This window comes from Danio rerio, chromosome 12, assembly GCF_049306965.1.
Source record: "Danio rerio strain Tuebingen ecotype United States chromosome 12, GRCz12tu, whole genome shotgun sequence".
Classification (NCBI taxonomy): domain Eukaryota; kingdom Metazoa; phylum Chordata; class Actinopteri; order Cypriniformes; family Danionidae; genus Danio; species Danio rerio.
The window spans coordinates 46,271,680-46,296,179 of NC_133187.1; the positions used below are offsets into that span (position 1 = coordinate 46,271,680).

The 24,500-nt window shown below is 40.1% G+C and overlaps 1 protein-coding gene and 1 long non-coding RNA gene across 5 annotated transcripts in view; one reads left to right on the top strand and one right to left on the bottom strand.

The window, feature by feature from the left end:
- Nucleotides 1–912: 912 nt before the first annotated feature.
- On the bottom strand, nt 913–22,940 carry LOC100148750 (uncharacterized). Of its 2 annotated transcripts, XM_073918900.1 has the most exons (16): nt 22,866–22,940; nt 21,496–21,597; nt 21,364–21,396; nt 19,689–20,081; nt 19,507–19,548; nt 16,750–16,883; nt 10,315–10,593; nt 10,134–10,229; nt 9,559–9,709; nt 8,617–8,997; nt 5,780–5,913; nt 5,376–5,654; nt 5,081–5,176; nt 1,267–1,423; nt 1,094–1,176; nt 913–1,000 (listed from the first exon to the last, which is right to left on the bottom strand). In XM_073918900.1, exons 2-16 carry the CDS (start codon nt 21,551–21,553, stop codon nt 920–922), a joined length of 2,397 nt encoding a protein of 798 aa, XP_073775001.1. In that variant the 5' UTR covers nt 21,554–21,597; nt 22,866–22,940; the 3' UTR covers nt 913–919. The 2 variants fall into 2 exon arrangements, with proteins under 2 accessions (XP_073775001.1, XP_073775000.1); XM_073918899.1 differs by lacking the exon at nt 22,866–22,940 and having other exon boundaries at nt 21,364–21,593.
- Nucleotides 19,772–24,500, top strand: part of LOC137496848 (uncharacterized) — a 122,170-nt gene continuing 117,441 nt past the window's right edge. For 2 of the 3 annotated variants that reach the window (XR_012388207.1, XR_012388208.1), the window contains exon 1: nt 19,948–20,008. This is a non-coding gene — a long non-coding RNA (uncharacterized lncRNA). Of the gene's footprint in view, nt 20,009–24,500 lie in introns of all 3 variants that reach the window. The other variant, XR_012388206.1, reaches the window with a different exon arrangement.

Genomic DNA, 24,500 nt, shown 5'->3' on the forward strand with positions numbered 1-24,500 from the left:
GTAATATAACCGCGCTCGGATCATTTGCTTTTTTTCACTGCAATCGATCCGCTCCAGAGTTCGTTTCAATCGAGCCGAGACCACCTCATTCAAGTGAACTCGACGCGATTGATTTGGCGCGGATCAGTGAGCGATTGGTGGATTCACATATGCCAAAGAAACCGCGCTAACTGGGCAAACGAGACGGGCTCCAAAACAAAAGTGTAGGTGTGAAAGCACCAATAACACACATTATGAAAACAGAAAAAAAAATATTTCTGACATTTACTAAAGGATCACGTTCATGTTTGTGTCCACTAATGTACAATATAAGTACAGCCCTCACAAAACACTCATTTAAATTAATATGTTTAATCAGAAGCTTTACAATATTATTTGTGCAAATACATTAGATTACTCAGTACTAAAGCCAAACCTGGAGCTACTTGATACTTGAACTTGATAACAAATGATAACAAAGCTAGAACACTCATGTTTATATGTTAAGGAAAAATATATAAAATGTAAAAAGAGCAGAATTCAAGAGAAACAAAAACTTTATACAATTTTGTTGAAATTATTTAATGTTTTTTTTCTTTTTCTTTTTTTATATTTGCATGAATTTAAATGTATAAAGTTTCTATTTCTAAAGATATTCAGTGACTAAAATACTATCTTTTCTTTAAATGCACCAAAATATATGACATATATTTACTGAAAATTTCATAAAAATATTAATTTTCAAATAGAGTGTACTTATTTATGTTGAGCAGTTTTTTTTTTTTTTTTTAAATAATAAATTAAGGACGTAATTATTAGCCCCTTTAAGCAAAATTTTTTCTGATAGTCAGAACAAACCATCGTTATACAATTACTTGCCTAATTGCCCTAACCTGCCTAGTTAATCTAATTAACTAAATCCTTTTTTAAAGAAGCCTATTTACGGATATATCCTCAGCAGTTTTCTTAATTTCAGCACTGTGTTGTTTTGCAGACCATATTTGACCAGCTCCTGATTGACCTGAAACAAAGATGAACAGATAGGTCATACTTTTAACAAATCATAAATGAGTACTATTTTTAAGTATACATATTTGTAGTAGATATGACTTACTCGCTGTAAAACAAATTGAACGTTTCCACTCTGTGTGAGGTCTAAATATGAGGAAAAACTCACTTGAATTCCAGCAACAGTGTCTGAAGGGAAACACAAATAAAATATTTATTACTCAAACGAAAACCTTACATGAAGGATATTAAATCATAGCTGAAAGATCAAACTTTTACTTTTCAAGATGATGTTTCTTGGTCCACTGTCCACCCTGAAGGCCCATCGGCCTGTAACATTGACATTACTGGAGTTCTTGAGGCTTGAGATTGAGCTCCCACTGTTTGATCCAGGAATCACAAAGTAGTTTGTGGAGTGTATCGTGTCATAACCAGCCTAATAATAATAATAATAATAATAACTTTATTTGTGTAGCACTTTTCCAACATACATGCAACTCAAAGTGCCTCACAAACAACAACAAAAGCATTAAAATAGACCACAAAAACTTATCACATATACTGAAATAAAAGCATTCATGTACACAAAATATAAGCATATATCCACATGATCACACACACAATAGTCCTTACATATGCAGGCACACACCATACATTACATACATAAACCTACAACAAAATAGATAAAATGCGTACACCTAACAAACTTGTTTAATCATAAGCAATTTTAAAAAGATGTGTCTAACACGGTTTTTAAAAACATGAATACTTGGGGATTCTTTCACTTCAAGGGGGAGACAGTTCCAAATTTTTGGAGCATAATGGCTAAAAGAAGTGCCGCCAGATCGCATCAGGTTTACAGGATAAAATTCTAAAAGTCCAGCACTAGAAGAGCGTAGTAAACGGTTTGGATTATATTTTGTTAAACAGTCGGAAATGTAGGAATGTGTCATATTGTGTAGTGCTTTAAAACTAATAAAAGAATCTTAAAATCTATCCTTTGGTGCACAGGCAACCAGTGTAATTCTATTAATACTGGTGTAATGTGCTCTCGTTTCTTTAATTTTATTAAAACTCTGGCTGCTGCATTTTGTATCAATTGCAACTTCATTGTAGAACCCTTAGGTAGACCAGTACAGATAGCATTGCAATAATCAAGCCGAGAGAAAATAAAAAATAAAAGCATGAATTAATTTCTTGGCATCATCAAAAGATAGAAAAGAACGAATTTTGGCAACATTTCTTAAATAATAAAAACATGTTTTTGTAACTTGATTAAAACGAGATTTAAAATTAAGATCACAATCGAAAATAACACCCAGGTTCTTTAATTCTTTTTTTGATTGTAAACCTAAAGAACCTAAGAGCCTAAAAGTATATTCAGAATATTACACTTCTTCAGATCATTTTTCATTTAAACAGTGTTAACAAAGTATGTATACTATAAAACAGTAGTGAACAGAAACTTTTGCTCATTACATACAATAGGGTTCTTACAGGTGTAAGAGGCTAAACTATCATATGCATTTGTTTATATGACAAAACATTTCTATTTGACTCAAGAAGGTCCATACTGACTCTAAGGGCAGATACTGATTATCAGAGCCTGGTATGTGGACTTTTGGGGTTTTATGATGTGGTCACATGTTGATTGGTCAGTTTGAATGTCTCAGCATTTGGGCTTTAGTCACATGGTCAAGAAAGATACAAAATAGGTGTAAAACTCTGCTCTGTCTCTTTTCCTTTACAATTATTACACATGTTTTATCATTTCATATTTTATCATTCTATGCAGTTATTTTGTAATTAATTCAGTTGTAACCATAGAGAATTATTGTCATTAAATCATTTCATTTTCAAGTATTTGAGATTTGTTTTTGAATTAACATCAACACTTAATTACTCCATATTGCAACACAATACAATCACATAATATCAATGCTCTTTCACATTTTAAGCTATTAATACTGCTCTTATTTCCGTTTTTGGTATGAGATTGCAGAGGAATGGTTTGACTAGAAATGTACAGTTTTTACCATCATGCTGATCACTTTTTATTCGCTCGGCATGAACTACGGTTCGAACCGCTGTGGGTTAAAGCCTATTCCTACACAGGTGCTGGAAATCCTGGAATATGCTTGAATTTTAATCATTTTCAAGATGTGAAAAGTGCTTAGATTTTGAATGATGTGCTAAATTATTTGTTTCCATAATTTATCTTACTAATGGGTAATAAAGATTACCTATTAATTAATTTATTCATTCATTTCAGTAGTTTTAAAATGAAAACTGTAGTCTGTGCATATGCATATATATATTTTTATTTATCTGTGCCCTTTAATAAAGAAGTGTAAGAACACAAAATGCATGGAGATTTCCACTTCATGACTGAACGATGCAATTTAAGATGCAAGATTACATCTAAGACATGCGTAATTTACATTTAAATTAAGTAAAGTCATTTTTTTTTAATTCTCTTATTTAACCAGGAATGTCCCATTGAGATACAATATCTCTTCTACCAGTGAGTGGTCAGGACAGGCAGCATAGGACAAAGTTTAAGTTGGATGCCAGGAACTGCTAAGTGTAGTTATATTGGAAAGTTTGATATCGCACAGCAAATGGAAAAAAAAAACCCTCTGCATTCCTCTGTAATTTCAGCCTGATCATACAAGAAAACGTAAGTATTTTACATTTTGCCATTTTATTGGCTAATTTGTTCGAATTCGTACGAGTTCAGTAGTACGAAACTGTACGATTTTAAAAAAGAGGTGTGGCACCTAACCCCACCCCTAAACCCAAACGTCATTGGGGGATGAGCAAATCGTACTAAATTGTACGAACTAGATCGTACAAATTTATACGAATTAGCCACTAAATCAAAAAGTTACGAATTGCTGTGAGATTGTCTTGCTAATTTGGATGCACTCTGTAGGTAGTGTCAGAAAGCCGTGTGTGTATAGACTATTCTGTCACAAAATGCGGCAAAAATTCTACACAACGGTAAGAGTTTAACTGATTTGTTTACATGTTTACATTCGGAAAGCAGAATTTACAGCAGATGTTTCAGTCCATAATATTGTAGTGATATTAACGTATGTAAACATTCATTCATTCATTCATTTTCTTGTAGGCTTAGTCCCTTTATTAATCTGTGGTCGCCACAGCGGAATGAACCGCCAACTTATTCAGCAAGTTTTTACGCAGCGATTGCCCTTCCAGCATTAACCCATGTCTGGGAAACATCCACACATACATTTACACACACACTCATACACTACAGACAATTTAGCCTACCCAATTCACCTGTACTGCTTGTCTTTGGACTGTGGGGGAAACCGGAGCACCCGGAGGAAACCCACGCGAAGGCAGGGAGAACATGCAAACTCCACACAGAAACGCCAACTGAGCTGAGGTTTGAACCAGCGACCCAGCGACCTTCTTGCTGCGAGGCGACAGCACTACCTACTGCGCCACTGCCCTGCCATGTACTGTAAACAGTACCTTAGAAATGATTTTGACTAAGGTATGACTTTAAAAACTGAAATAGTACTGCTAACGATATGAACTATTCTTACCTCAGAATAAACACAGACAAAGAACATTAATCACACACTTAGCAAAGCTGTAGAAACAAGACAATCAACACCAACTGGAGCAGTGTCTTTTTTAAAAGGAGATGAGCGGCAAATCCGGATTTCACCATTTTCAGATGGGAAATGAAAACAAAATCTTCATTGCAGCACATTTATAAACACAACACTGACAACCTGTGTACCCAAACAATTCTTCTCCTCCCACTTGTTTTGGCAATACAACGTAGGATCTCTCTGCCGTCTGAACACTAACAGGTAAAAACTTCGAAGCTATCATGCAAATTAAGTTGCACTTAATGCAGACAGCCAGTCGCTAGAACACATGCAAGGATCTAATCACGGTGAAGTAACTTCAAAATTGTAATTATATTATTCAACAATTTCCTCAAAATAGTGTTTTTTATCAGTTTCGGACATACAGTATGTTTTATTTTAATTTGATTTTGAAAAAAAAGTGTCAGAACTTTAATTTAATTTTTTTATTTTTTTTTTTTTACCTCCACTGGATGTCCTGTTTCAGCAATGTCACCATAATTCATCAATATAAATGAATAATTACTGCCTGAAATTAAAACCACCTGAAACGATGTTTCCTGAAAGGAAAAAAAATCAACTTTAACAGTGTTTTACTAATGTTTAGTAAAATTACAGTTTTATAGTATTAAATATTGCATTCATAAAAGACTAATTATTAATTAATAATTTGTATTACTTTCCCTGTCATAATGTGTTACTGCCAACAGAGTGAAACTGACACATCTAATTAAATCAGTTCAGAAGTATGAAACTCACTGTGCTGATCAAGCTGTAGTAAGACATTTTATTCCACGTTGCAACAAAAACCCAAGAAGCAGTGAAGTTCAGATTTGGGAAATAATTGTTGATATCCTGAGTGGCGCGAGTGAGAACACTTCCATTAGTGTATTGATGATAAGAGACGACTCCTCGTTTACTGTTATCAAGGTCAGTCCAGAGTCCAGCAATAATATCTTGACTTCCATAAGCTGGAAATAAGTAGGGAGCATACTGTGAAGAGGCCTGGCTGAATGTGAGAAATCCATTATTATTAACCTGAAACATGAGAAATACTGTTAAAATCACAGCCACAATTTTCAAGTTAATAGATGAGTTTATAAAGCTTCCAAAAATCAGATTAACACATGGAAACATAATGGACTCTCATAATGGAGTCTTACATAAATCTGCTGGTATGTGAGGCCAAAGAACTGAAACGGACTCAACAGTGGAATAACAGAGGAGCTTCCATCATCAACAGCAGGATTTATCGAGTCTCCTCCTTCTGAACCAAATGTGTAGAAGATTCCTGATCCTGCAAAGAGATTACAAGTAGATTATTTTACTGTTTACATTTACCAGATTTAGGAAGCTCATGTTTAACTGTAGCTTTGATAAGTAGCGGGACAATGGTGACCTCTGGTGGTGAAACCATGTGGATGTGATGTGACAGTAACATTTTTAAGGGATAGTTCAGCCAAAAGTGACAATTCATCATTAACATAGGCTTCACTTGTCCTAAACCCAACTGAGTTTCTTTCTTCTGTTGAACACAAAAGAAGATATTTTAAAGAAAGCTCAATACCTGTAACCATTGACTTCCATAGCATTTGTTTTTCCTACTATGGAGGTCAATAGTTATAGGATTTTTCAATCTGGATGAAGGTTTTATGAAGCAAGCTGAGATCTCTCAGTGATGCATAGCCAGACACAATGCACTTAATGGAGCTAGTGATGTCACTATTAGGGGTAGGATTAGGGGTGGGGTTTAGGTGAGCCCCATTGCATATAGCTCAGATTGCAACTGCATCCAGACCCCTCTTGTTTTTTTATTGTTTTTTGTTTTTGATTTTTTGCTTTTCACAAAAAATATTCAATTGTGTTCAACAGAAAATGTTCAATAGAAGATAAAAACTGTAGGGGGGGTGGGGGGGGGGGGGTGTGAACCATCCTTTTGACTGCTACATAACAAATGTTTATAAGGTTTAAACACACCCTGCAGTGCGATAGTGTTGTACTTAATGCATGTGTCGCGTATTTCGCATGAATCGCTCGAGTTAAAAAATCTGAACTTCAGTGGACATTCGCCCAGCGTTAACCAATCAGGAGCTTGCTTTTGTGAGGGCGTGATTATGATATAGCGCCTGTTGTTGGTAAAATGCTCGGAGTAAAATGCTCCGGCTGGGGAAGGTTAGAGACAAATTTCTGCTGCTCTGAAAGTTCCAATGAGCAGTGACCACCATCATCCATAAGTGGAAGATGTTTGGAACCACCAGGACTCTTCCTAGAGCTGGCCGGTCATCTAAGCTGAGTGATCGGAGGAGAAGGGTCTCAGTCAGGGAGGTGATCAATAACCTGATGGTCACTCTCTCTGAGCTCCAGCGTTCTTGGAGAGAGAGGAAAGCCTTGCAGAAAGACAACCATCTATGCAGCAATCCACCAATCAGGCCTGTATGGTAGAGTGGCCAGACAGAAGCCACTCCCCACCTGAAATTTGCCAAAAGGCATCTGAAGGACTCTCAGACCATAAGAAGTAAAATTCTCTGGTCTGATCAGACTAAAACTGAACTCTTTGGAGTGAATGCCAAGCGTTACATTTGGAGAAAACCGGCGCCGCTCATCACCAGGCTAATACCAAAGGCATACTGTGGGGATGTTTTTAGCAGCAGGAACTGGAAGACTAGTCAGGATAGAGGGAAAGATGAATGCAGCAATGTACAGAGACATCTGAATGAAAACCTGCTTCAGAGTGCTCCAGACCTCAGACTGGGGCGACAGTTCATCTTCCAGCAGGACAATGACCCAAAGCACACACCAAAATATCAATGGAGTGGCTTCACAACAACTCAGTGAATGTCCTTGAGTGGCCCAGCCAGAGCCCAGACCTAAATCCTATTGAACATCTCTGGAGTGATCTGAAAATGGCTACAACGCCGATTTTTCAGGATTTTTATTTTTAATAAATTTGCAACAATTTCAAAACCTCTTTTTTTTTACATTGTCATTATGGGGAATTGCAGGGTGTCCAAACTCGGCCCTAGAGGGCCGGTGTCCTGCAGATTTTAGCTCTAACTTGCCTCAACACACCTGCAAGGATGTTTCCAAAGCCTAGTAAGAGCTTGATTAGCTAGCCTAAAATATGTGGAAAAAGTGAAGCGCTATGAATACTTTCCGGATGCACTGTATAATAATGGGATCTGGCAGAATACTGTTAACCCTTACCCTCTGAGACCTTCTAGTAAGGAAATCCAGTAACCATGCAGTCATCTGTGCATCCACACCAAAATTCATCCTCAGCTTGTGAACCAACAAATCTGGCCGAATTGTATTAAATGCCGAAGAGAAATCTGCAAATAATAGCCTAGCACGATTACTACTCATTTCCAGATGTTTATACACCAGGTCCAGTAAGGTCAGTGTCACATCCTGGTCACCTCTTCCCGCTCAAATTGCAAATGGATCGAGAAATACTGTAGATTATACATTTTACTTTTATCTTTTTCTGTGCTGGAAAAAAAAGCATTTTATTCTGTGATGACCAATATATATATATATATATATATATATATATATATATATATATATATATATATATATATATATATATATATATATATATATATATATATATATATATATATATAAATATAGAGGCCTCCTCTTTGCATGTTAGATCTAAACATACTTGCTACTGACACATCACATACAGAGGCGTTTTAGCATTAAGTGAATGGATTTTGCTGCTGCATTATAACATTATATTCACAACCCTCTTCTCATTCACATCCATTTAAAAACTGACTATTGTCTTTTTTTGCAGTATATATCCACTTTAACTTCCCTGAGTAGTTTTAAAGATACCAAATAAACACACACATATATCTTGTAAATGGCACAAGTCTTTGAAGGATTATAGAGAGCAGCCTCTGATTCCCAAAATGCTCTGTAAACATAGATGTATGGTGCAGTTTAAGCATTGCACAGATACATGGTTAAATGCAAAATATGGTATGCTTACCTGCACAGTAGCCCAATTTGCAGTCAACAGGCTTAACTAACTTATAGACATAATAACCTCCTGGACAGGCTTTTACTTTAATAGGATTGGATGGGTAAAGGCAGCAGATAATGTCAAAGGAACCGCAGACATCTCGAGTGACCACTCCATCCTCAACTGTTGGATGTCCTCCACTCAGCCACAGTGGGATATTAGTGCCACAACTATTCATATTAACACATGTGTCTGGCATCTGAACACTGTGACCATTAATGAAGAGACGATACCAGCCGAACCAGCTGATTAAAGAGTCACATCCAATTTCGATAGGTTCTCGATTGTCTGTGGTTCTCCAAGGATCGTCCAGTACTGTATATTTAAAGCATGGGTCAAAGGGAAGATCTGTGATAATGCAAAGAAAATTAATGAAATTAATTACTATGTATTTGTATCACATAATTAAAAGACTTATATATAAGTGCGATATGGCTGTATATCGGCACTGGTTAGTGCCCCCACTAGTGCCGATGTAAAGCCATATTGCACTGCTACGAGTGTGATATTGCGTTTATACAACAGTTTGACGGCATAATTGTTTATATAAAAACTAAATCAAACATGGAGAGTCTTAAAAACCCTTTTGTATGAGGAACTACTTTCTTCCACATTGGATTCAAATCATAAGCTGACAGTTAAACAGCTGTTAAAACAGTTAGATCTGTATTGTCTGCTCTTTGCTGGCTGTATGTGTGTGGAGTAATACACAAAGGGTAAAAAGGCTGTAGAAGTTCTGTAATGCAGAATATTGCATGGCTTTCAGCCAATCAGATTTGAGAACCAGACAGAACGGTTGTGTGTGTGTGCATATATATATATATATATATATATATATATATATATATATATATATATATATATATATATATATATATACTAGTGTGTGAACTGGAACTGGAAGTTTACTGGTGTTTGACTGTGATCCACCGTCCACCCTGAAGGCCCATCTGCCTGGAACATTGACATTACTAGAGGTGTTGAGGTTTGTGATGGAGCTTCCACTATCTGATCCAGGAATCACAAAGTAGTTTGTGGAGTTTATCGTGTCATAACCAGCCTAAAAGTATATAAACCCATACTCATGTAAACAGTTCCCAATGCGTTTGTTAAGTGGTGACATGGAGTACTGTTTCCGGGTCCAAGCCGCTACTCAGTTGAATTGAGAGCATGTGTTTATAACCACCTTTTAATCATATAATACAGTAAAGTGATTTTGCTGCATCGCAGACAGTATTTTAACAATTTATAAAGATTAATCACTTTCTGACCATCCAATATTTGGGATGGCTATTTATACTGCAACCTTATGACTTTGGAAGGTATTGCAGCACTTTGTAAACATGTATTATTTCCATTAAGCCTCTCCATGAAGTTTGATAGAGTGCTTGGACCCAAAAGCTGCTTCGCATGACGTCACACCTAACAAGTGGAATATTAGTGAATTGAAACATTTTGTTCTCTATACAGAAAGTTCCGTTTACCTCCACTGGATGTCCTGTTGCAGCAATGTTGCCATAATTCATTAAAATAAATGAATAATTACTGCCTGAAATTAAAACCACTTGAAATGATGTTTCCTGAAAAGATTGACAATAAAATTGCTTTAAAATTAATCATGATTCAGGTGTAAACATTCACATTTCAGAAGTCTACCAAACTTACTGTGTTGCTTAAAGCACACAAAGCTACTTTATCCCACGTTGCAACAAAAACCCAAGAAGCAGTGAAGGTCAGATTTGGGAAATAATTGTTGATATCCTGAGTGGCGCGAGTGAGAACACTTCCATTACTGTATTGATGATAAGAAATGACTCCTCTCTCACGGTTATCAAGATCAGTCCAGAGTCCAGCAATTATATCTTCATTTCCATAATCAGGAAATAAGTAGGGAACAAACGTTTGTAAAGTCTGGCTGAATATGAGGTGTCCATTATTATTAACCTGAAACATGGGAAATACTTTCACAGCAAGATGTTTTACTGATCATTAGTTCCCCTTCGGGGGGAACTTCAGCACTATAAGTGGATTTAATTTGTAAAATCCACGCATTGGGAGGTTCGGTTCAGAAGCTACTCGTCTGAAAGAGTATTGAACGGGCCAATTAAGAATGAATTGGCAGCGCAAGCCTGCGCAGGTGAGCGGCATAAGCAATCAACTGAGTATATAAGCTCACCTGGCGCCAGCAGACGCTATTCCTTTTCGCTTCAGAGACTTTCTGATCGAGTCGATGAGGGTTCCTCCTGCTGTGACCAGCGATTCTGAGCGAACGAGAGCATTCTCCCGGTCCAGAGTGTGTACACGCAGTGGCAGACGGTCGAGCTGGGTTTCTCCCTTGCCTGGCGTTCTTTGGGTCCGGTCCTCCAGAGCGGTGCGTATAAAGTTGCAAACTTCACAGAAAGAGCAACACAGTCGTGCAGCACGTCCTTTTCAGGACGGCGCTCCGACTGTGCGTTTCTGGATGCGGTGGTTTCCTGTCCTCGGATGATGGGCGCGGGCACTGCGTTACATGTCTGGGGGTCCAGCATGTTAATGCGCTGCTTGCGGGCAGTTCATGTCGTCATTGCGATGCCATGACTGTTGCGCAAGATCGCGGTTAGCCTTTGCAAAAGGGTGAACCACCCCAGTTGTCCCCTGCTCTGCAGCGGGCACTCAGGCAGATCTGAGGGTTTCAGCGAGAGATAATCCGTCGCCCATGGGCCCGCGGACCTCCCGCTCCTCTAAGCGCTCCATCCAAGCTTCGGGCGGGGGAAGCGATCCGTCTAACAGATGGTAGCCCTTACGCCCGATGACACCGGAGACCAGATGTCCACCGCGGCATCGGAGGGTGGGCTTTCATTGTCCGATGATGATCCAGACCCGCTCGCCCCCTTCGGGCTGGTGAGCGCTGTCACTACGGATCCTGAAACGGACATGTTAGCCGTGCTTTCCCGGGCTGCTTCGGCCGTGGGTTGGAGATGGTTTATCCCCCAGCTCCGCGGCCGGACCGACTAGAGGGGCGTTCCCTTCTTCCCGGAGGTGCACAGTAGGCTCACGCGGTCTTGTAAAGCACTTTTTTCTGCTCGTGCTGCGTGTTCCTCCACCCTAACCACTCTTGACGGTGAAACAGCCAGGGGGTATGTGGCGATTCCTCAGGTTGAGTGCGCGATGGCGGTAAATCCGCGCGGCGCCTCTTCTTGGCGGGGTCCGCCTCGTCTCCCATCCAAAGCCTGTAAGTTATCTACCTCCCTCGGAGCTAGAGCTTACATAGCTGCGGGCCAGGCTGCTTCCGCCTTGCATGCGATAGCCACCTACCAGCGCTACCAAGCGCAGGCGCTGGCCGAGCTGCACGAGGGTGGGTCCAACCCAGGCTTACGAGCTTCGCACCGCCGCCGACTTAGCTCTTCGGACTACTGAGTCCGCTGCGTGTGCGTTGGGGAGGACGATGTCCACATTAGTGGTCCAGGAGCGCCACCCCTGGCTGATATGCGCAAAGTCGACAAAGTCCGCTTTCTTGACTTCCCCATATCCCCAGCCAGGTTCGGCGACACTGTCTGTGAATTCACCCAGGAATTCAAGGCGGTGAGAGAGCAGTTGGTGGGTGATGTCTTATCGGCGGTCCGTAGCCCGCTCCGCCCGCCGTGCCATTCATACCTGCTCCTCGCCGAAGGCGCCCGCCTACGAGAGCTGCTCCGCCCCCGCACACGCCTCAGGCGAAGCGAGCGCGTCGGGCACCTCGGAAGCAGGCAGCCCCCCTGCCCAGAACGCCGCTAAGTCCGGCAACGGACCGCGAAGCGCCCCTGGGACAGGCCATCTGGAGAAGAGGGAACTTGCTCTTTCCCCGCTGGAGGGCGGGGCCCCATTTCCAACGGCACTTTTTACTGCCATGAAAACATTATGAAAGGGCACTTTTCACTTCCCCAGATGTGACAGCCCGAAATTTGCCAGTCTGGGACGCTATGCTTTCTAGCTTGCAGATTCGGTGCGTTTCGCCAGTGGCTCACGAGCGCTGGGAGGACGGTCTCCTTTCTCCCACCCCTCGAGCCTCTCCTCCGGAGCTCGGGTTTGGAGTGAGAGCAAATATCTCACCTCCAGCTTTTCCGTGGGACCCGCGAGCTTCCCGGATCAGCACACCCACTCCGCGCTGCCCCACTGCTGGTACGTCAGCGATTGTAGCGATGAGTCCATTAGCGAGAGCTCTGCCTGCCTGGTTAGCGCGGGCCAGCTCTTCGCGGTGGCTCATACGCACAATCAGACTCGGCTATGCGATTCAGTTCGCGAAACGGCCCCCCAAGTCACGGGTGTGTATTCACCAGGGTCAGCCCCCTGTCCGCCCCTGTCTTGCGAGAGAAGATTGCTGTCCTCCTGGCGAAGGATGCAATCGAGCCGCTCCCTCCAGCCGAGATGGAGAGTGGGTTTTACAGCCCACGCTTCATCGTGCCCAAAAAGAGCGGTGGGTCACGGCCAATCCTAGATCTGCGCGTTTTGAACCGCTGCCTGCACAAGCTGCCGTTCAGAATGCTCACGCAGAAGCGCATCCTCCGGTGCGTTCGTCCTCTGGGTTGGTCTGCAGCATTAGACCTGATGGACGCGTATTTCCATGTCTCCACTCTTCCTCGCCACCGACAGTTTCTGCGGTTTGCGTTTGAAGGTCGAGCTTGGCAATACAAAGCCCTCCCCTTCGGGCTCTCTCTGTCTCCGCGGGTCCTCACCAAGCCCGCGGAGGGTGCCTCAGCGCCCCTTCGGCTCGCGGGCATCTGCATACTCAATTTCTTTACGACTGGCTGATTTTTGCCCTCTCTCGGAGCAGTTGATTATGCACAGAGACGAAGTGCTCTGGCACTTCCACCTGTGGGGGTTTCAGGTCAACCGAGAAAAGAGCAAACTCGCCCCCGTGCAGAGGATCTCTTCTCTTGGGCTGGAGCTGGACTCGGTCACCATGGCAGCGCGCCTCTCCGGAGAGCGCGCTCAGCTGATGCTGTACTGTCTGAGAGAGCTCGACAGTAAAATAGTGGTCCCACTGATACTATTTCAGAGGCTCCTGGGGCATATGGCATCCGCAGCCGCTTCATGCCGCTCGGATTATTCTATATGAGACCACTTCAGCACTGGCTTCACGATCGAGTCCCCAGACGCGCATGGCACGCGCGCGCACACCGAGTCTCTGTTACTGCGCTGTGTCGCCGCGCCCTCAGCCCTTGGAGCGACCCCTCGTTCCTACAGGCCTGGGTGTCTCTAGAACAGGCGTCCAGTCTTGTTGTCGTTTCAGCAGACACTTCCAACACGGGCTGGGGGGCTGTGCGTTGCGGGCATGCGGCTGCGGACCTGTGGAAAGGTACCCAGTTGCATTGGCATATCGCCTGGAGCTGTTGGCAGTGTTCCTCGCTCTCCACCGTTTTTTTCCGGTGCTGGAGCGGCAACACGTGCTGGTCAGGACGGACAGTACGGCGGTGGTGGCGTATATCAGCCGTATAGGGGGTATGCGCTCTCGCCGCATGTCTCAGCTCGCCCGCCGTCTGCTCCTCTGGAGTCATCCGCGGCTGAAATCGCTGCACACCATTCATATTAAGGCAAGCTCAACCGTGCAGCCGATGCGCTCTCACGGCAGCCTTGCGTCCTGGAGAATGGAGACTCCACCCCGAGTCTGTTCAGCTGATATGGGCGCGATTCGGGGAAGCCCAGATCGATCTGTTGCTTCCCCCGAGATCGCTCATTGCTAGTTGTTCTTTCCCTGACCGAGTGCTCTCGGCACGGATGCACTGGCTTACAGCTGGCCTCGGGGCACGCGCAAATACGCGTTTCCCCCAGTGAGCCTGCTCGCGCAGTTACTGTGCAAGGTCAGGAAGAGGACGAGGAACAGGTTGCTGGTTGCGCCCCTCTGGCTCAACCGGACCTGGATGTCAGAGCTCTCCCTCGCGATAGCCCTCCCCTGGCAGTCCCTTCGAGAGAGCACCTACTCTCTCAGGGACAGGGCACCACCTGGCACCCTCGCCGATCTTTGAAGAGATTTTAGACGCGAGGAAGACTTAGGTAACCTCCGATTGCGGTGGCTAATACCGTCACTCGGGCTAGAGCCCCCTCCCCGAGCGCGCCTATGCCCTGACGTGGAGTCTATTCACTGAATGGTGTGTCTCTCGCTGAGAAGACCCCCGTAATTTGCCAGATCAGCGTTGTGCTTTCTTTACGCCGAGAGAAGCTGGAGAGCAGGCTGTCGCCCTCCACACTCAAGGTTACGTGGCTGCCATCTCCGCTCTCATAACGCGGTGGCTGGCAGCACCGTGGGAACGCATAACCTCATCATCCGGTTCCTCAGGGGCGTTAAGCGAATTAATCCATCCCGCCCCCTCTCATGCCCTCTTAGGATCTCGCCCTCGCTACACAAGCCGCGTCAGATCCCTTCGATCCTCGACTCAGTATCTTTCTGTCCCTGAAGACAGCTCTGCTGGTCGCGTTGATATCGATTAGAGGGTCGGGGACCCGGAGGCATTTTTCGGTCAGTGACTCGTGCCTGTAATTGGGCTGGCTTCTCTCACGTCCTGAGACCCCGCCCGCGATATGTGCCCAAGGTTCCTACCACTCCGTTTTAATACGAGGTAGTGAGCCTGCAAGCGCTGCCCTCGGAGGAGGCAGACCCAGCCCTTCTTATTGTCCAGTTCGCGTTTTGCGTATTATCCGGACCGCACTCAGAGTTTAGATCATCTGAGCAGCTCTTCGTCTGTTATAACGGTCGGCAGCAGGGAAGTGCCGTACCGAAATAAGTTCCCACTAGATTGTGGATGCCTTTCTTTCACTATCAGAGCCGAGATAAGCCGCGTCCCCCGAGAGCGCGTGCGCACTCCACTCGGAGTTTCGCATCCTCTCGAGCGCGCGCACGCGGCGCCCCTCTAACAGACTTCTGTAGAGCTGCGGGCTGGGTGACACCCAACACATTTGCAAGGTTTTACAATCTGCGAGTGGAGCCGGTTTCCTCAAGGGTATTAGGTAACCCTTGGTGATTGAGGAAACAATTCGGTAGGGTGTTGAAACACGCTTGCTGCGCCATTTTCCCTAACACGGAGATACGTGCGCCTTTTTATATGTCAGTAAAGTTCCCCGTCAGGTGAGCCCTGCAGATTCCTCCGTGGCCCCCAGCACTGACTCAGCGGAGGAGTCACTTGCTGGCCCACTACGTTGTAGGTCTGCCCGCTGGTCAGCCCGCGTTTTGGGTAAAGGTGCCTGCTATGCGTGATCCCCACTAGGCGATCCCATATGCTTATTCCGCCACGGTTAAGTCCCCCCCCTGGGCGGACCCGTGTCTTCCCTCCCCGCTAACCACTCTTTTGCTATGCGTACTCCCCCTTTTTAGGGCTAGTCCATATGTAAATTCTGCCATCTATCCCCCCTTGGGTAACGGATGGCCTCCGCAGCGTCCTCCCTATCGGGATTGCACGCTTCCCAACGTACTGTCGTATTTTCCTAGAATTATCTAGATGCTCACGACTTCCCAAAAAATATATCTAAATCCGTAAAACTTCTGTTGAAGTAGGATAAATTAGGGCCAGGGACATGTTGGAGGACCGCGCCCCCCATGATGTGGGTGCGTCACGCTTGCTTGACTATCTCCTCATCGGGGGTGTTGGTAAGGTGCAGTCATTATGGCGCTTTCAATGGGCTCCCAATGCGTGGATTTTACAAATTAAATCCACTTATAGTGCTGAAGTTCCCCCCGAAGGGGAACGTTCGAGGTTACTAAAGTAACCCTTCGTTCCCCGAGGAGGGGAACGGAAGCACTATACTCCGTCGCCATAATGACTGTCCCTTAGCTGTTGAAAGTCTCTTCAGCTTAAAAAGGATAGCGTCTGCTGGCGCCAGGTGAGCTTATATACTCAGTTGATTGCTTATGCCGCTCACCTGCGCAGGCTTGCGCTGCCAATTCATTCTTAATTGGCCCGTTCAATACTCTTTCAGACGAGTAGCTTCTGAACCGAACCTCCCAATGCATGGATTTTACAAATTAAATCCACTTATAGTGCTTCCGTTCCCCTCCTCGGGGAACGAAGGGTTACTTTAGTAACCTCGAACGTTCATAAAGTGTCCATGACACACATTTGACTTAGAAACATAATGTATTTAAATTCTTACACAAATCTGCTGGTGTGTGTGGCCAAAGAACTGAAATGGACTTAACAGTGTAATAGCAGAGGAAAATCCATCATCATCAGCAGGATTTATTGTGTCTCCTGCTGCTGAACCGAAAGAGTAGAAGATTCCTGGTGCTGCCATGTGTTAAAAAAAGCACATATCCATTACTGTTTAACCTCATGAGAATGTGCCTAAAATATTTAACCATCAAGCCTAGGTATACAGTTGAAACCAGATGTTTATGTACAGTCTAAAAAAAAAAAAAAAGAACATAATAATTAAAAAAAAATGTCTGATGGTAAATCCTACTAAACTTTACTATTTAAGGTCCATTAGGATTATTTACATTTGCTAAATGCCAGAATAATGAGAGTTTTATTTATTTATTTTTAATAATTTCTAGACAGTCAAAAATGTACACACATTTCCTTGGTATTTTTTTTAGCTTTGCTTTACACTGTAAAACTTTGGTCAAATGTTTTGGGCATCCTTCCACAAGCTTCTCACAATAGTTAGCAGGAATTTTGGCCCATTCCCTCTGACAGAATTGGTGTAACTGAGTCAGATTTGTAGTCTTGCTCGCACAAGCTTTTTCAACTCTGCACACAAATTTTCTTGAGGATTGAGATCAGGGCTTTGTGATGGCCTCTCCAAAATATTCACTCTGTTGTCCCTAAAGCACATTTGAACTAATTTGGCAGTATGCTTGGGGTCATGGTCTGTTTGGAAGACCCATTTGTGGCCAAGTTTTAATTTCCTAGCTGATGTCTTGAGATGTTGCTTCAGTATTTCTACATAATGTTCTTTCTTCTTGATGCCATCTATGCTGTGAAGTGGACCAGTCCCTCCTGCAGCAAAACAGCCCACAACATGATGCTGCCGCCCCCATACTTCACACTTGGGATGGTGTTCCTATGCTTGTAAGCTTTCCCCTTTGTCCTCCAAATGTAACACTGGTCATTATGGACAAACAGTTCAATCTTAGTTCCATCAGACCAAAGGACATGTCTCCAAAATGTATTATTTTTCCCAGTGTAATTTATCAAATTGTAATCTGTCTTTTTTGTTGAGTCTGGCTTGTTGATTTTCCCATGTTGTCACTGTGAGCGTACAGAGTGCATTCTTTTTATCTAGTTTGTAATACACACAAGTTCATCAGTGACATACAAGGAAGCAGTGTGTTTGAGGTTTTCCTTAAATACTATTCTACTGTTGTGCCCCCAATGAACTCAACTGTTATCAATTACCCAATCAGAAACTCCCAAAACCTTGACACCATCATCTGAGCTTTGTCAGAGGCAGAATAATCTTATTGTATGTAAACTTGACTTTCAAGAAAAGTTATAACAATTTCTCAAAAATATCTCTCACTATTCTGCTATTAAGCTGCACAGAAATAAATGTGATAATCCTAACTTACCTAAAAGAGAAAAATTTAGTCACATTAACATCTGACTTTTTAAAAAATGATTATGTGTCTTTTTATACAGTGTATATTAATTTCTGGTTTCAACTGTACATTATAGCAGGTTATGGTTTTCACTTCTGTTGCATCAGATGTGCAAGCCATTTACATTTTCCAGTAATTGCCACAAATTTTAAACTGACTTATTTATTGTGAGACACAATATACACAACCCATACATTAATACTGACACAAACATATATTTGTTATATTATTAAGTTTAAAGTTATAAATTAATACAAACTGTTAAATTATTTATTTTTTAAGTGTTTTTATTTTTGTTATTTAAAGTGCACCAAGTTTACCCCCTTTTCCAGATTTAATATGTCACCCCAATATGACTGTGAAAACACTATACCTATACACAGTTCTTTCCAAACAGCTTATAAAAGATGATTTTCATTATAGGTGTTCTTTAATTTTACACTATAAACACTGTATATAAAAAAAAAAAAGTTGACGCAACTTTAAATTTTAAGGCAACTGGCTGCAGAGATTTTTGAGTTGACTCAGCTTAAAATCAAGTTGCTTTCTTCTGCTAAACACAAATATATATTTTAAAGAAAACTAGAAACCAGTGACACATTGGCTGCAAAAGTATTTGTTTTTCCTGTATGCATGTCATTAGCAGCAGATTTCTCCAGCTCATAAATATCTTTTTTTTAAAAAGAAAAAAGGCACTCAAAAAGTAAAAGGTCTGGAACTATATATTTGAAGTCAGAATTATTAGCCCCCCTGTTTATTTTTCCCCAATTTCTGTTTAACAACAGCATCTTTAACAAGATTTTATCAACACATTTCTACACAAAATTTTTATTATCTCATTTCTTATAACTGATTTATTTTATTTTTGCCATGATGACAATAAATACTATTTTACCAGATATTTTTCAAGACTATACAGCTTAAAGTGACATTTAAAGGCTTAACCAGGGTAACTAGGTTAACTAGGCAGGTTAGGGTAACTGTAGACTATCAAAAAAAAAAAAAAAAAAAAAAAAAAGCCTAAAGATGCGAATAATTTTGTTTAAAAAAATTAAACACTGCTTTTATTCTTGTCGAAATAAAACAAACAAGACTTTCTCCAGAAGAAAAAACATCATCAGACATCCTGTGAAAATTTTGCACTGTTAAACATCATTTGGGAAATATTTAAAAAAGAAAAAATAATTCAAGGGGGCTAATAATTCTGACTTTAACATTATAACAATATACATATATACATTCACCTAATACATACATGCTTTTAATGACCCACCATAACCATCATTCAGAAAAGCAAACTACATTACCAGCTGAGCTTGTCACTGGAGTGGCAGTAATGTTCCTACCATCTGCAAAAATGTATAAATACATATTTCTTATTAAATTTGTGCAATGCATTTACCTTCACTGTGTACCAAAAATGTATAGATAGTAAAAAAAAAACAGACATTACAAAATGCATGCGTTGGCAAATGCAAAATATGCTTACCTGCACAGTAGCCCAATTTGCAGCCAACAGGCTTAACTAACTTATAGACATAATAACCTCCTGGACAGGCTTTTACTTTAATAGGATAGGATGGGTAAGGGCAGCAGATATTGTCAAAGGAACCGCAGACATCTAGAGTGACCTCTCCATCCTCAACTGTTGGATGTCTTCCACCCAGCCACAGTGGGACATTAGTGCCACAACTATTTATATTAACACATGTTTCTGGCATCTGAACACTGTGACCATTAATGAAGAGACGATACCAGCCGAGCCAGTGGACAAAATAGTCACACATTGTTTTATATGGATCAGACCTGGTATGTATATTCTTGGTGGATCTCCATGAATCATCCAGCACAGTGTAGTTATAGCAGGGGTCAAAAGGGGGGTCTGTGAAAAAAAAAATTAAATCTATTATATACAACACATATTATACAAAAGTAAAGCAGCCAAAGACACTGATTTGCAGCATGCTTTTCTATTTGTGTTTGTGTTGTAAGGATTTGCAGCGAATTTAATATTTGTGTTTGTGTTGCGAGGACTGTAGCATGTTTTTCTGTTTATATTCTAAGCATTTGCAACACCTATTTCTATTCGTGTTTGTGTTGTAAGGATTTGCACCGCGTTTTTTCTTTTTGTGTTTAGTTGTGAGCATTTTTCCATTTGTGTTTGTGTTGTAAATATTTGCTGTGCATTTTTTTTTATCTTGTATTTGCGATGTAAGGATTTGAAGCACATTTTTAAAATTTGTGTTAACATTGTTAGGATTTGCAGTGAATTTCTCCATTTGTGTTTATGTTGTGGGGATTTGAAGTGCGTTTTTTCAATTTTAGTTTGCACTGTGAGGATTTGCAGCACAATTTCCTCTTTGTGTTTGTGTTGTGAGGATTTGCAGCACAATTTCCTCTTTGTGTTTGTGTTGTGAGGATTTGCAGCACAATTTCCTCTTTGTGTTTGTGTTGTGAGGATTTGCAGCACAATTTCCTCTTTGTGCTTGCATTATGGGGATTTGCCATGCATTTTTGCAGCACATTTTTCTATTTGTGTTAGCGTTGTAAGGATTTGAAGCACATTTTTTGTGTTTGCATTGTGAGTATTTGCAGCTCGTTTTTCAATTTGTGCTTGTGTTGTGAGGATTTGCAGTGTGTTTTTTAGATTTTCTTTCTATTTGTACGTTTTCTTAAGTTACAATGCTTTAAGTTCTCTCTGGCAGTGTATTATTTTATTTCAATAACGTATTTAAAAATCATTTATTAATTATTTGTTCATGTTTTCAGTACCTGATCTTAAGTTGAAACTTGCATAATTTTGAAATGTTCATGGAAATCCTATCATTACATTTTTATGTTTATGTATGTTAACAACATTGATAACAAAGAAAATGTTTTTTTTTTCCTAACGGAAATAACATAAAACAAAAACAACATACCACATATACTGTTTGAAAATATAATAAACTGGTGATCTGTTCAAATTTAGACATTTATAATAATTACAGTTACAACAAACTGTTGCCATTTATTTGGTTTAGATGAAACATTTTTTTTTTTTTACATATTTATAGTAAAAACTTTATTCATTGATGCGTACTATGATACTTATCTCAATGATGAATAATAATTAGAGTGCAAACAAGTTAAAATTACATTAAAAAAAAACATGTAGTACATACCTGCCAGTGGCTTTGCAGTTGTTTGTGTTCTGACTATTAAAAGTATAGAAATACAGTTATATTCAGCCCAATTGTATTGCCTTTGCATACAATTACGATGATCAGTTAAACAAATGGTAAACAAAACCTTACTGAGTGCCAGGACTGAAAAGAACACCAGCAGATGCGGTAAAAGCAGAGATAATCTCATGATGATGGCGTCAGAGATAACAGCAGAATGTACGAGTCTCTCTCCTGTAAACACGAGAGCATTATTAAAGCTTCATGCATGTTTATACAAAGTTAAAGCTGTGTTTCTGGAATAAAATCCCTTTTTTAAGATGTTACTCTCAGCCAATTAAAAAACATTTTACACTAAATTATATTTGATTATTCAAATTTATTTTATAATCTTAGGACTTATTAAAATGCACATGTTGTAAATACATGCTATATGTACAGTATATACATGCTATATTTTACTGTACCTTAAATTGTGATACAAACGTATTTTGAGGAAATTTATTGCCACATATACTGTTATATATATATATATATATATATATATATATATATATATATATATATATATATATATATATATATATATATATATATATATAACAAGGTAAAATGGGCAACACAGTTGCACAGTAGGTAGTGCTGCTGCCTCACAGCAAGAAGGTTGCTGGGTCGCTGGTTTGAGCCTTGGCTGGCTTAGTTGGCGTTTCTGTGTGGAGTTTGCATGTTCTCCCTGCGTTTGTGTGGGTTTCCTCTAGGTGCTCCGGTTTCCCCCACAGGTCAAAAGTTTTGGGTTTGAGATTTGAAAAAAAATGTAAGAAAATTATTCTGTTCATCAAGGCAGCATTTATTAAATGTTTTTTTTTTTTAATATTTATTAAAATTGTAAATAACTGTTTTCTTATTGTATGTAGTTTTAAATGAAATTAATACTCCAGTCATTATTGTTATTATTGTTATTACTATTACCATTAATATTATTATTAGTATCATTAATTCTAAAAATTATTATTGTAAGTATTAATAATAAGTATTAATAATAAAAATGATATTAATAATAACTTTTTGAATAATTTCTGAATGATCATGTGATTCTGAACACTAGATTAATCACGCTGAAAATTCATCTTTAAAACCACTGGAATAAATTATTTAAAAAAAAATGAACTACTTTGAAACAGTTATTCTATAAAGCAACAGCACTTTACTATTTTACAATTTTTACTGTATTTTTGATGAAGTAAAGGAAGCCTTGGTGAGCAGGAGAAGCTTATTTTAAAACATTCAAAAACCCTGCAGACTCAAAAATTTTACTGGTATGTATGTGTGTGTATATACGTGTTTGTATGTATATATATATATATATATATATATATATATATATATATATATATATATATATATATATATATATATATATATATATATATATATATACACACACACACACACACACACACACACACACACACACACACAGTAGATGAGAAGTTTTTACTTACCTCAGTCTTACTGCTGTGGGTTAGCAGGTAACACTGGTTTTAAGTGCCTGTTCAAGTGTTTTCCAAACCTGTTCCCTGAGGCACAACAATAGAAAATATTTTGATAGTCTCCTCCCACTTGTTAACTTGTTACTTTCAGATTCAGGAGTCTCTTCTAATGTTCTGTAGATTCAGGTGTGTTTCATTAGGAAGAGTTTAAAAACGTCTAGTGCTGTTAATTAGACTTAGACATTTAAATTATAAATTATTGTTTATACTTTGGTTATCACCCAAGCTTTAGATTTAAGGATAAAAACGTCAAGCCTGACTATAGGAGCAGGTCTGACAAAAATGCTGTTTTGAAATTGAACTACAGTAACTTTTAAATATGTCAATAAATATTGATATTGGTACAGCACCTGTAAATAAGTGCTGCATAGCAGCAGTGATGAGATTGTAAATAAAAAAAATGATGTCGCCAGAGTAGCTTTTTGGTTTCTTTTCTTGTGCATCCCAGCCACTAGCTCTCCATCTGAAAGAGTTTTTAGCACGGGGGTAATATAGTCATTCAACTTCACAATTTGTATTGCATGTATTTCAATAACGATGGTTAGTTCCTTTACGTGAAAGCTCATATTTGATTATCATACTTTATGCTATTTACAGAGTTTGAGGTTTACTGTATCATTAATATTTACACCTTAAAGTTTGGTTTGATTGTTCAATATTTACACTTTACCACTGCACACACTTGTAACATTTTATTTATCAAGTTTAAGACTCTCTTGTCACTTATTTTTATTTTGTAATAAAGATTAACTACGTTTAACGTTTAACTATTTTTGTTTTTGGCTATAAAACTATTTGCCTTAATAATGTTGGTAAGTTAAAATAAAGATGGTAAATAAATAAAAAATCAGAGTATTTTTAAATATATTGTTAAAAATATTCAATAATTATCAATATCGAATAATATGAAACATGATATCGTGATGTATATATGTTTTTTTTTTTTTGCAATATCGCCCAGCCCTACCCTATTGTATAGTTTTTGGACAGTTACTTTTGCGTTTCTCTGTCTCATGTTCAATCAGCAGAGGGTTGTGGTTTTCATTAAACCCGGAAACAAGCCGAGCTGTTTGTGCCAAGCTGGGGAGGAAGGTATTGTAATAATGTATTTATGTAAACAAAAATAAATTTTTTCAACCAACTGAGCTGTCCAGCCTTCCTCATGCACAGTTACAGTCAGCACATTTTAGAAATGAAGATAAAACAATGCGTGAGAGTTTGTATCGCATGAGGTATTAAGGAAAAGGAAATAGGGCAATGGTTTGATGATGACAAGTGAGCTTACAGCAGTTTTTGGCTAACAGAAGTTCCACAAATAGATGTAGCTATGGGAGATATTTTACTATCTGCATGGATCACAAATTTTGGAATAGAAAGAAGCCCATACCCCAAATGGACTCCCTGCAAATACAGAGGTGGACCATGCTTGTGAATGCCTCTGTCTATACCATGGTTATACACCTCAAAGTAGGCGTTATACATTTTAAGACTTTTCAGAGTTTGTTAATTCTTCTTGAATGGATAGCCACAAATACTAAATGTCATGGGTGTCATGTGTTCCTGAAGGGCCGCAACCCCACAAAGTTT

Coding starts and splice junctions, on each gene's coding strand:
- LOC100148750 (XM_073918899.1), bottom strand. CDS start 21,553: ATGAGATTATCTCTGCTTTTACCGCATCTGCTGGTGTTCTTTTCAGTC. Junction 19,549..19,688: donor CAAATTGGGCTACTGTGCAG/GTAAGCATATTT, acceptor ACATTTTTGCAG/ATGGTAGGAACATTACTGCC. Junction 1,001..1,093: donor TTCAATTTGTTTTACAGCGA/GTAAGTCATATC, acceptor TCTTTGTTTCAG/GTCAATCAGGAGCTGGTCAA.